The sequence below is a fragment of the Lissotriton vulgaris genome, chromosome 6 (genome assembly GCF_964263255.1).
Source record: "Lissotriton vulgaris chromosome 6, aLisVul1.2, whole genome shotgun sequence".
NCBI classification, from domain to species: Eukaryota; Metazoa; Chordata; class Amphibia; order Caudata; family Salamandridae; genus Lissotriton; species Lissotriton vulgaris.
This window is the reverse complement of record NC_141694.1, coordinates 1,095,635,552-1,095,649,263: the sequence shown is the minus strand read 5'-3', so window position 1 is coordinate 1,095,649,263 and position 13,712 is coordinate 1,095,635,552. Positions and strand designations below refer to the sequence as shown.

Genomic DNA, 13,712 nt, shown 5'->3' with positions numbered 1-13,712 from the left:
TTTTGCATGGATTAGCTGCCAAAACCGCTATACATTTGGTAAATACACTGGAGCCGTGTTGACTCTGAAGGTTAGTACTTGGAATTGGTAGTGCTGTTCACTTACCATAAAGCAGAGGTACTGGTGATGGGTGGAGTAGATGAGCATGTGGCTGCTCTGCAAATTTCCTCTGTAGTGATATTACCTAGAAAAGCCATAGTGGCTCCCTGTTTATGTGTGGAATGAGCCTGTAGTGGTACTGTAAGTACCCTCTTGGCTTTCTGGTACCAGGTTTGAATGCATCAAATTATTCACTGAGCAATTCCTGCCTTGATATGGGTGCCCCCTGGTGAAGCTTGGTAAAGGTGACAAAAAGTTGTGCTTACCTAAAGGATTTTTCTATATCAATGCAGAACATGATAGCCTGTTTGACATCTAATGTATGTAGGGCTTTCTCTGCTACAGTGTCTGGGTTAGGAAAGAACACTGGTAGTTCTATGGTTTGACTTGTGTGAAAGGCTGAGACCACCTTGGGTACGAATTTTGGATTTAGTTCGTAGAACTAATTTTGATGAGAACATTATAAAGAATGGTTCCTGTAGAGTAAGTGCCTGTAGTTCACTTATTCTTCTGAAAGAAGTGATTGCCACTAGGAAGGCAACTTTCCATGTTAGAAAATGGAGTTGACCTGAATGAAGTGGTTTGAATGGCAGCCCCATAAGCTTTGTAAGGACAATGTTCCAGATTCCATGCTGGGGCAAGTGGAGTGTAAGGTCGGATAACTGTTTTACGTCCTTCCATGAATGCTTTGATTACTGGTATTTTAAACATGGACATATGTTGCCTGTTTTGCATGTAGGCTGCAAAGTGTAATCTGATAGATGTGTAATCTAGCCCCGCTTGATGGAGATGGAAGAGATAAACAATAAGTTCTTGCACCATGGGTACTAAAGGCTAGATTTGTTTATTTGTACAATAATGTACAACGTGTTTCCATTGTGCAACATAGCATGCTCTAGTTGTATGCCTACGAGCTTGTTTAAGGATGTTCATACATAGTTGTGGTAATTCCAGATAACCAAATTCTAGGATTTCAGGAGCCAAATTGCTAGATTTAGCTCCTTAGGATGAATTACTTTCCCTTGATTTTTCATTAGTAGATGTGGCCTAAGAGATAGTTTCTCGTGTGGCACTACAGATAGTTGCAGTAGGGTTGTGAATCATTCTTACAGTGCCCATGTTCAGGCTATTAGGATTAGTGTTAGAGACATTTGTGTCAGCTTTTGTACCACATACAAAATGACTGGAAGAGGAAGAAAAATATCGGCAAGTACTCCTGACCAATTCATCTATAGGGCATTGCCCTTGCAGTTAGGGTGAGGGAACCTGGAGGCGAAGCTTTGGCGTAGAGGCGAGTGACTAACAGGTCTATGTCTGGTGCCCCTCATCTTTAGAAGTAAGAGTAGAGTAGTGGTAAGTTGGTGAGTCTCCCACTCGTGTACTGGCTGATGTGTGCTGCTGGGTATATCTGCGAAATCGTTGTCCACCCCCAGGGAGGTATTCTGCTAGGAGGTGGATTTGGTGAGAGATTGCCCACTGCCAGATGCGCTCTGATAGGAGGAATAGTTGTGAGGAGTGCCCCCCCCCCTTTTTTAATATAATACATTGCAATCATATTATCTGTCCATATCAGCACTATCTTCTGGTGTAGATGACTGTGAAAAACTGAAGCTAGTTGAATTGCTAGAAGCTCAAGATAATTGATATGCATATGTCTGTTATATACTGTCCATAGACCGTGAACTGTGAGATCCTGCATATGTGCTCCCCATCCCTGAAGGAAGGAGCCTGTGGTAATGAGGACTTGCGTAATTGGTGCTTTGAAGGGCTGACCCTACAGTAAGTTGTTGCTGTTCTACCACTGCAGAAAGTGATTAGTCACTGGCCCTACTAATACTAGACCTTGTAGATGCCCCTCCACTTGAGATGATTGAGATTGCAGAGTGCTCTGAAGGAGGCACAGATGTAGGCGAGGGAGTGGTACTATGGCTATGCAGGAAGATGTACCTAAAATACCTCATCGCTACTTTTACTGTGAATTGGGCTTGTGGTTCAAAAAGAGGCAATGTCTGTGTGTGAACATTTGCACTCTTTCTGGATTGGGAAATGCTTTCGCTGTGAATGAATTGAGGCTTGCACCTAGCAAGGGCTGAATTTGTAGGGGTTGCAGGTGAGACTTAAGTATGTTGAAGGTAAACCACAGTTTGTGCAGAAGGTGGATAACATGTTTAGTTGTCTGAAGACACTGATGGTAGTTTGGGCTCTTGTTGAGCCAGTCATTCAGATAGGACAAAATGAGTATTCTTTTCTTTCTGAGATGAGCCGCCACTGCTGCACGGCATTTGGAGAAAACCCTTGGAGCTGTAGTGACCCCGAAGTGTAGCACTTTGAATTGGTAGTGTTGGCAGTTGAGTTAGAAATGGAGATAACAGAGGTGCGCTGGATGTATGGGAATATGGAAGTATGCATCTTTGAGGTCTAATGCCATCCTGTAGTATGAATATGTAAACGTGTTCTGAGGAGATGCAACTGTTGAGCAGCCTGAGATCTAGGATGGGCTTCAATGTTTTGTCATTTTTGGCGATGAGAACATAGAGGAAGTATACTCCGTGTCCCCAATGTTGTAAAGGTACGATCTCTATTGACCCTTTTTGAAAGAGAGATTGGACCTTGGCCTGTAAATGGTAAGGGGTCTTGTGGCATATTTTGTGTACTCAGTGGTACTGTGGGTGGTGCTGCCTTGAGTTCTAGGCAATACCCATTTATGAATATTGATAGTACCCATTGGTCTGTGGTGATGTCCTGCCAGAGTGGACAGAAATGCTGTATCTCTCCCCCAACTGTTATACGTGGTAGACGGAGATGTAGGTGGTCACTGTTTTGCATTCGGTTGCACAGCCTCCAAGTTTATTTCTGTAGATTGATCGATAGTACGAACCTCTGGTGATTTGACTTTGATATGACCCTTGTTGTTTATGGGCAGGTCCTGAGTCAATGGACGAACCCCCCTCTTGCAGCACCCCTGTATTGCCCCCCCTACGAAAGGAACTACGATGTTGGTAGGTCTGTAGGGCCCTCATTGCATTAGCTTTGTCGGTGCCCTTTTTCAACTTTTCCAACATTTCATCCATCTGTGGACCCAAAAGAGTGTGTCCATCAAACCAGTAAATTGAGCAAGTATTGTTGCACATCCGGTTTGAAGCTGGAAACTCAGAGCTATGAATGGCGTCTGATAAGGACACTGGTGTTAACCTCACTGGTGCTTTCCTTGTCTGCAGAAAGTCCAGGGCATAGTATATAGTGACATTAAAGATGGACCGGCCCTTTTTTACATACTGCATACAACAATGTTGTTATTGATTAGGGAGGTGTTGCAGTAGTTCCTGAATTTCGTCCCATGTTGCACGACTGTATATGAAGAGTAGCCCTATAGAATTTGCAATACGCATATGGTTGGCTGCCTGTGCTGCAATCCGCATGCCTGCAGCATCATATTTTTTACTTTCCCTATCTGTAGAATGCACGTCTCCTGTACACTGCGAATATGCCCTTTTCCTGGCTGCGTATACTACTAATGAATCTGGTGTAACTTGGCCCTTTATATATTCAGGGTCCAATTGGCATAATTTGTACTAATTTTCCAATTCTAGATTTAACTGGCTGCTTAAATATGTCTAGTCTAGAGGACAACATCCCTTTAAGCACAAGGAGAATTGAATTGAGCTGGTTTTTGCGATCTATTGTGTTTCTACCAGGAAATCAATCTCCTGCTGTATAGTGTGTAGGGTTACCTTACAGTAAGCAGCAGATCTACCATTAATGTTATGATATGATGTTGTATTATCTGGAGGAGACGGGTTTGATGGGTTGAAGTTAGGATCGGAATCATCCACCGGATCTGCATCATAAATATCCCATGGATCAGGGGCAGTATCAGGATACCCCCTGTGGATCTGTGAAATAGGAGGTATTGTATTCCTCTGGTTGGTCAACACCTGTAGGCTACTGATCTGATGAAAAATCTAGCTGCTCTGAGGGGAGGTGCTCGGGAGAGGGAGAATGCCCTGGCCTTGGTGGCAGTGAAGGCAGAGTAGGTGAGGAAGCAGAGGGGTAGGAGTACAAGGAGGAAGAGAAGGAGTGAAAAAGAAAGGACGTGTGCCTTTATTCGTCTTCTGGTGGATTAGCTGTTTCAGGCCCAGCAATGTCCTTCCCAAATGTGTTCTTCCTTTTGGGAAGTGTAAGGGAAACAGGTGGTGATGCTTTGGCGCCAAGTTTCCCAGTATGAAGATGTACAAAAAGAGTCTTTTGTCCCTTGTTGAGCATGTCCTGCAAGTTCTCGAAAATGGGCTGCACTTGTCTATGCTGTGGTTCAGCGCCATCTTTATTGAATTTCAGCATCGAAGGCTTTGTGTGAATGGGTTTTCGATGCAGAGAGCTTAGGTGCTGGTTTTGGCGCCGATGCCTCTGGTGTTGAAACATATTTTTTGGTTTCAAGGTTTTCTTCGGATCGGATGTGCACTGCTTCCACCCACAGTCTTTGCCTAACTTCGGTAGTGCCAATGAGGCCTTTTTCCGTACTGGTGCTGAAGCAAATTCTAAGGCCTTATGTTGTCCGACATTAGTCGAAGGCTTTCCAGTACGAGTGAAACTGTCTTTGTGTGACTGCCGGTAGAGACCGCCGAGGCCCAAGGGCAGTGGGGATCTGAAAGCCGCTTTGGTTGGTTTGGTAGAGGGTTGGGCGGCTTTCACCAAGGTACTCATGTGCCGCTGCCTGGAATCTGGGTAGGAGCGCGAGCAGTCCCCACTGCTAGCCACCAGTACTGGTACATCTGGAGGCATCGGCTGTGCCTCTGTGTCATCTGGTTCCTGCTCAGGGACTGGTGACTCCGGTCCAAAGATGTCCGGTGAGCCATCTGTGCATCGCTGCAAGGTGGTGTGGGCTTGTGACAATAACGTGCAAAAAAGTGAGTTTAAAAATGCCAGCAGGCTATACCAAGCAAAAACTTTATTCCGTGGTTAGCTGGGCATAGATTAAAATATATGTGTCGGGAAATTTACCAACAATTGTGTTGGGTGTTTTCCCCTTTAGAGTGGGGTCAACATGTTTCTGCCCTTATGTGTATTGGTTTTACGGGGCTTTCATCAAGACCATGTAATTGTGTACCTCGGTGGTATGGGCGCGCTAAGGCCCACCCTTGCCAGAGGACGTGAAAGTTAAAAGTAAGCTGTAAAAATTGGTGCAAAAAAATAAACCAGAAAAAGTGGTGGTTCACACAGTTTATGCGGAACCTGTGGTTTGTTAGTTAAAAGATCCACAGGGTCCGGTAGAGGAGAGCGCTAGGTGCCGAGCGGGTGTTTGGCGTTGCGGGCGGTGTGCCATTGTCGCCTCCACCCCCCTCCCGAGACCCATGAGGTGTGGATCTTTTAACTAACAAACCACAGGTTCAGCATAAACTGTGTGAACCACCACTTTTTCTGGTTTGTTTTTTTGCACCAATTTTTACAGCTTACTTTTAACTTTCACGTCCTCTGGCAAGGGTGGGCCTTAGCGCGCCCATACCACCAAGGTACACAATTACATGGTCCTGATGAAAGCCCCTAAAATCAATACACATAATGGCAGACCCCACTCTAAAGGGGAAAACACCCAACACATTAGTTGGTAAATTTTCCGACACATATATTTTAATCTATGCCCAGCTAACCACGGAATAAAGTTTTTGCTTGTTATAGCCTGCTGGCATTTTTAAACTCACTTTTTTGCACATTATTGTCACAAAAACCAGCTCCGCAGTAACCTGTCATTGTAGCACACCAGGGAGGCATTCGGCTTCTCCTGGTGGGCCCGATGATGAAGCATGTCACCACCCAGGGTGGTGAGTGAGGGCTTCTTAAGAAATCCCCAAGTGACTCTCTCATAGGTTGATTTCCTTTCCTTCTCAAATCCTGTGCTGGATACTATTTTTCCCTGTGCGGACACTCTTTTGTTGTTTATAATTATATCCTGGGGGACTGAGAGTCTCTCTTCCCTCTCTCTCTAGTTGTTGTTATTGAACATGCGCAATAGACAGCATGCTACAAATAGTTGTTTTGTGTAATTGTTCTGGAAGGATGTTTCCGACTAAGCGGCTTGAGGTGCAGGATGGAGAAGTGCACTATCCTTCTTTGGGAAAAGAAAGTACATATAGCAGATGCATTTTCCCCACTGTTGTGTGGGATACTGGCTGGATCACACTTTTTTTGGATGGTCGAGAGCATGTTGACATGGGGGTATGTTGGGTAGACTACCACTAGCATTCACTACCATTAGATTCACAGAGGTGATTTTCACCTAGTGAGGGTGGGAATAACTCAGTCTCCCCCCTTTCTACCGGGTGTTGTGTGATGGGTAGGGGGGATTGGGTGAGTCCGTGCTTGGGAGCAGAGGCACCTCTATAACTGACCCTGCCATTGTTTCCCTATAACACTCTCTACCTACCTGAGTGGAAGTCATGGAAAGCCTATTGCTAGGGGTGGCAGGCTTGGGGTTGATTAGGTGGTGTGATCTTGCCCACACCCCTGGGTTGTTGCTTATAAAATGTGCCCTCAGGGTTGTGGGCTGCTGGGCAGGCTTAGATTTCACAATCTGTCTCTTTTTTTATTTGTTTCCAACATCTCATCTTACTAGGGTCCGAACAGATGTTCCCCATCGAATTGGATGTTGAGTAGGTGCTGTTGGAGCTCCGATTTAAATACTGAGATGTTTAGAAATACATGTCTTTGGAGAATACTGGTAATGATACTACAGAGGCGGTATATGCTGTGCCTAGGGCACAAGAGTATATTTGTGTTAGAGATGAGTTCCATCCTACAACTAACTCTTCATCCCTCTTTAAGTAGTTATCAGAGAGCTACTGTAAAGGTTCCTCTATCTCCTCCCAATGAAAAAAGTTATACCACAACATCAGCCCCACAGAATTGGTGGCTATGCTAAACGCTACACTTTTGCCAGCAATGCTGAGGTGTTTGCTCCCCTTGTCTACCGGTGGGGGTGCTTTAGCAGGAGGCCTCTTTCTGGCACTGTGCGCCAAGGGAATCTGAGGGGATACAATCCCTAAAGTAGAGAGTGTCATTGAGAAAGGCCATGTATGCTTTCGTTGAAATGTGGTGTGACATGTTTAACCCGGTATTTAAAATTGCTATTGGTGGATAGGAGTATACCCTTGAGCATGGACAAGTCGCCTGCGCCTTCTATGACATGCACTGTGACCTACGGTAGACAGACAAAATGTGGTAATGAGTGGGGCTGACATTTTAGTCATCCCACGGGTAATCCCTGCAGTCTGCAGTGGTTTGGTCCTATGGGGCACCCATCCTGTACTGGCACACTGGTTCCGAAAATAACTGATCTGATCATTTGGTGGGTTTGGATTTGTGGGGTGTGGCGACTGGCAGAGGTGGTCGTGGTCAACAAGAGTGGTGGAGGAGGGCAGCGTGCTTAGGCACTGGAGGTTGTGGAGGAGGGCTAGTAACTTAATCCTTTAGCTTTTTTGGCACTGCTTGGCGAGGTGGCTTGAAGGGCAAGCTCCTCCTCACAGGTTAACCTTCATTTTTACAGAATGAGAGGTACTCTGCTGATCGGCTTCATCTAGAGCGGTTTAGCTGAGATTTTTACTGTCTCAGGATAAATGGAAAAAAAATGCTTTTGTGTAGCATCAAGTTCTTGGACCCGCCTCTGAAGGATGAGAACTTTGGAAGTCGGAATAATAGTCCTATGCATAGTGTTTAGTGTTCTTTACAGATGTGCTCTGTGCCGATTTAGACTCTGAATGTGGCAGCTTAGATAGAGTCCTTTGATCGAGAGGGCATTGAGGAGAAGTGTAGGTCCATGCTCTTTGCTGGATGATGGCTTTTACCTTACGCCTATCTCTATTCTGATCGGAGCCGGAAGGCACCCGTGAACCGAAAGCAAAGCTTTTTTTCTGGCCCATTCTGACTTCGATGCCCAACTCGCTTTGGGCGCTGTGATCTGCCTTTGTGAGTGGTTGTTTAACTGGTAGAAGCTTGGTGATAGTACTTACAGCCCTTGGAGTTCTTTTGATGCATGATCTTGTTAATGCCAAACTATTCTCCTCTTCTTCCTTGGAGGTGCTTGTGCATGGGTTTGGCCAATGGGGTGACGAAAAAGCTGGCCTCTTCTACCTCGAATTATAGCGGGACCTGTTGACTGAAGATGTCCGGTGTGTCAGTTAGCGGCTGGCATTGTATTTTCAAATGTGCCCAGCACCTTTCTCTGCCATACCTTAACATCTTCAACCACTGGAAGGTGAGGCAGAAGGTACACATCGACTTCTTGTGATGGAGGAGAGGCAAAGACTGCAGACCCCATGTTGGTCAGCTTAGGGATACTTGGCATTACACTGTGGGACGAATTGGAATGATGTGCGTTCCACTTGCTCATATTCACCAAGGCAAAGTTCTCATTTGTGAGAGAGGGCTGGAGCCGCCTATGGGCTTTGTGTCTTGCCCTGTGGGTTTGAGTCAATCGGTTACAGCCAAATGTTGGGAAAAAAATTGATGGATTAAAATAAGAAATGTGTGCACGGATTGCTGTCAGTGACTGAATCTGAAAATGTATAGGTGGGCCGATAGTCGCAGCAAGAGAACACATTCGTTTCAGTTGTAACTAAACACATTGGTACCTGATGGTGGAAAAAAACGATCTAAGGAGGAGTAGGTTCCCATGCACATTGTGGATTAAGGGAGAAGTCACAACTTCCGTACCTCTAAGCTTTAGCAAAGAAAAGCAACTTGTAATGTTTGAGCCCAACACTAGTTTATCTAAAATCATGCATGCTACAAGTATGTGCCTTATGCGGTTATGATTCATGATTAGAGGACTAAAGATTTGGTGAATAAATGAAAGAAGCCATGATTATAAACTTCACAAAATGAAACTCTCAATTAAACAATATAGAGTATTTTTCAAACCACATGCTACTCCAAGTAGGGGTCAATCAACTTTTATTTGAATGCATGTTATTTTTAGCAAAGACTGCATGTAAAGGTGTAGCAAGGTATCTTTTAATACATGGTTAAAGTGAAATCACAATACTCATTACAGCAGTTTTTGCAAACTTGTAAATCAATTTAAACTGGTATGAACAAATAATTACATAAATGGACGCTATTGTTAACTGTGACTATATGATGTTTTTTGCAATAATGGGCAATGTGCAATAGTCCCATCTTGTTTTCCATAGATGCGGACAATTACAGCTATCAGTATTATCCCCACTGAAGACACTATAGCCAGAAAGTGCTTGCAAGCAATCTTTAAAAGATGCCAAAGTCTCAACAAACTCCTTGATGCAGAGGATCAGAAGCTGAAACGATTGTCACAGGCTATTTCTTGGCAATTCCCGTAACTATTCAAGTTTGTGCTAAAAATGATTCCTCTTAGAAGTTCCCCTTTCCATAACAAAGTAAATTCTTCACAAAATACAGATATTTGCAAACATCAACCAAACAAATTGCAATACTGTACTATTCGAGGGTATTATTATTCGAAACACAAATTACATATTGTTCATAGTCTGAAGTGCAGGTTTCACCCAAAAAAATACGATAAACGTCGGAAAACTACAATGGCCCATGCTAAACGTGTTTCTACAGGTAAATGAGTAAGGAGAAAGTTAAAATATTAAGGTGTCACTCACCTGCTGGACACGAGTCCCCACCACTGTAATGTACAACAACTGCTTCATCCTGGTGCCGGTAATCCATTTCCATTACTTTGAAATTTCCAAAAGATGATACAGTGTTGCCTGAGACCAGGCACACTGCTCCATCACCACATTTTCCCAGTGGCACATTAGCTGCAGTGGTGCACACGCCAATGTGGTATATGCTTGGTCCAGATGTCTATAGAATATTAAAGAGATACAAAGGTTGAGTGAGTGAGATATAAGCATAGCACAGCACTGCCCCTAACCAAATATATGTTTTAGGCACTAGTTAAAACAGCCTAACTAAAGCAGCTAGCCTCAGATACATATTGGCCAAGAAACATTGGATATCAACACAATACTAAATATCTTCATCGGCTACAAATTAACACATTATTTGAGTTATTGGTGTATTCTGGAGAAACTGATTAAAAACGAATAGTTAGATATGTTAGCTTTTCATCAAATGGCTTCGAGTTCCAACTATCTTTTTGAAATGAAAAAAATAGTTAATAAATCAATCAACAACATGAGCTTTGGCAGATTTTGTAAAAATTGCAAATGCTACTTACCAGTATGCATCTGTTCTTGGCATGTAGGGCTGCTGACATTCATATCTGTGCATAGATCGCCGCCTAGTGTTGGGTCCGGATGATTGCACATTGTTGTCCTGGAAGAGTCTTCGAAGTATCACGAGATAGGTGGCTCCTCCCCTGGACTACAGTGCGCATGGGCATCGACTCCATCCCCAGATTGTTTTTAGTCATTGTGGCCGAGATGGAGTGAACTTTGTGAGTGATGACCATGCCATGAAATGTATGTAAACACTGCAGCTGCTACAGGCGCCGGGGAGGAGGGCGGGCGATATGAATGTCAGCAGCCCTACATGCCAAGAACAGATGCATACTGGTAAGTAGCATTTGCAGTTCGAGGCATGTGGGCTGCTGAATTCATATCTGTGCATAGAATACATAGCAGTCCCTCCATTAGCGGCGGCCGCCCGTGCCAGCTGCAGCAGTTTGGAAAAGTGTCTTGAGAACAGCCTGCCCTACAGCTGCCTGCTGTTTAGAGTGCACGTCTACACAGTAATGTTTAGTAAATGTATGTGTGGTAGACCATGTGGCTGCTCTACATATGTCCTCTAAGGGAATGTTTCCAAGGAAGGCCATAGAGGCCCCCAACTTTCTAGTGGAGTGGGCTCTTGGTGGAATTGTAAGAGTGCGTTTAGCTTTTGCATAACAGATCTGAATACATTTCACGATCCACCTAGCAATACCAGCCTTGGAAATAGCGTTACCTTTGTGGTGTGACGCAAAGGCAACGAAAAGCTGCTTAGTCTTTCTAAAATCCTTGGTCCTGTCAATGTAATACATTAGGGCCCTTTTGACGTCAAGGGTGTGGAGCATCCGCTCCGCCAGTGACTCAGAATTTTGAAAAAACACCGGCAACTCAATGGTTTGGTTTATGTGGAACTGAGACACTACCTTGGGTAGAAATTTAGGGTTAGTGTGGAGCACTACCCTGTTAGCATGAACCTGGAAGAATGGCTCCTGGATTGTGAGGGCCTGCAGCTCACTAACTCTCCGTAGCGATGTAATTGCTACTAAGAAAGCCACTTTCCAAGTCAAGAACTGAAGTTCGCAGGAATGTAGTGGCTCAAAGGGAGGACCCATCAGTCTCGTAAGAACCACATTGAGGTTCCATTCTGGAGCTGGTGGGGTCCGTGGTGGAATGACCCTTTTGAGTCCTTCCAGAAAAGCTTTGATAGCAGGCACTTTAAAAAGTGAAAGGTGCTGTCTATTCTGGAGGTATGCGGCCATCGCAGACAGGTGAATGCGGATGGAAGTATATGCCAAATTACACTGGTACAGATGGAACAGGTAACAGATGATGTTCTGAATGGAAGCATCTAGTGGATTAATGTTGTGGTTTGCGCAATAAATGACAAACCGCTTCCATTTGGCCGCATAACAGGCTCTAGTAGTGGGCTTTCTTGCCTCCCGAATAATGTCCATGCAATTGGGAGGAAGGTTAAGGTAGCCAAACTCTAGGACCTCAGGAGCCAGATCGCCAGGTTGAGCTGTCGCGGATCTGGGTGCTGAATGTCGCCATGGCTCTGCGTCAGAAGGCTGGGTGTGAGATGAAGCCTTTGATGCAGTACCACGGACAGTTCCAGAAACGTGGTGTACCATGGTTGGCGAGCCCACGTTAGCGCAACCAGGATGAGAGTCATTGAGTGTTGCCTGAGCTTGCGTGCCACCAGCGGTATCAGGGGTGCTGGGGGAAAAGCGTACGCAAATTTTCCTGACCGGTTCATCCATATCGCATTGCCCTGCGATTGCGGGTGTGGGAACCTGGCGGCAAAGCTTTGGCATTTTGCGTTCTCCCTTGTGGCGAACAGGTCTATCTCTGGATGACCCCATCTTTGAAAGTACGGCTGGAGTACCGATGGATGTATCTCCCACTCGTGCATTTGGTGGCTGTGCCTGCTGAGCAGGTCCGCCATCTGATTGTCTTTGCCTGGGAGGTGTTCTGCCATGAGGAAGATGTTCCTCTGAATGGCCCACTTCCACATGCTCTGAGCCAGATGAGACAGCTGCGGAGAGTGTGTTCCTCCCTGTTTCTGAATGTAGTACATGGCCGTCATGTTGTCCATCCGGATCAACACGACCTTGTTGCACAGATGTACTTTGAACGCCTTTAAGGCCATGAAGATTGCCATCAGTTCTAGCACATTGATGTGCATCTTCCTTTGCTGTAGTGTCCATAGTCCCTGCACTGTGTAATGGAGTACATGCGCTCCCCAACCCTGGAGAGAAGCGTCCGTCGTCAGGATAATCTGTGGCACAGGCTCCTGGAACGGTCGGCCCTTGCAAAGGTTTTGTGGATTCCACCAATGCAGAGAGTTGTATGCCCGACCGCTCACCAACACTAGGTCTTTCAACTGCCCGTGAGCCTGAGTCCACTGACGTGCCAAGCACTCCTGAAGCGGAAGCATATGTAGTCTCGCGTGCGGGACAATGGAGATGCAGGAGGCCATCATGCCTATCAACTGCATGAACACTCTTGCTGGAAGCGAGTGCTGAGGTCTGAATCTTTGGATCAGCGACTAAATGCTGGCGATTCTCACTGAATTCGGCTGCGCAGTGGCCGCCAGAGTGTTTATGGTCGCCCCCAGATACTGCCGTACGTGGGCGGGCTGGAGATGGGATTTTGGGTAATTCAGTGAGAACCCCAGATCGTGCAGGAGGTGAATGGTGTGGGACACGTGGTCGGCGCACTGCTGGTCCGACTTTGCTTGAATGAGCCAGTCGTCCAGATAGGGGTAGACGTGGATGTTCTGACGTCTTAGATGCGCCGCCACCGTCGCTAGGCACTTTGTGAAGACCCTGGGCGCTGTAGTGACCCCAAAAGGCAGAACCTTGAACTGGTAGTGCTGGTTTTGAATGGTGAACCTTAGATATTTTCTGTGTGAAGGATGCAGGGGAATGTGAAAGTATGCATCCTAGAGATCCAGAGTTGCCAGGAAGTCCCCTTGCCGAAGCAGTGGGAGAACCTGCTGCAGAGTGAGCATATGGAAATGTTCTGACAGAATGTACAAGTTGAGAGGTCTGAGGTCTAGGATGGGCCTGAGGGATCAGTCCTTCTTTGGAATGAGAAAGTACAGGGAGTAAACTCCTGTACCCCTTTCTTACAGTGGAACGAGCTCTATTGCCCCTTTTTGCAGCATGACGTCGACTTCTTGCTGCAACAAGTGCAAGTGCTCGCCGGACATAGGACAGCTTTTTGGGGGTATGTTGGGTGGAGCGGATGTGAGCTCCAGACAATAACCGTATTGGATAAGAGATCTGACCCACCTGTCCGTGGTGATGGACTTCCACACGGGCAGGAACTGCTGGAGTCTCCCCCCGACCGGTGTTGCGTGGTCGGGGGGCAGTGACAAGGCGTCACTGTTTGCTGGCGGTG

The 13,712-nt window shown here is 45.8% G+C and overlaps 1 protein-coding gene across 1 annotated transcript in view; it reads right to left on the bottom strand.

Annotated features, from left to right (window-relative positions):
- The window catches only part of IGF2R (insulin like growth factor 2 receptor), a 1,757,136-nt gene that overhangs the window by 396,681 nt on the left and 1,346,743 nt on the right, over window positions 1-13,712 (bottom strand). The window contains exon 38 of the mRNA XM_086927157.1: window positions 9,738-9,942. Within this exon, the coding sequence (XP_086783283.1) occupies window positions 9,738-9,942 (205 nt within the window). The remainder of the gene's footprint in view (window positions 1-9,737; window positions 9,943-13,712) is intronic.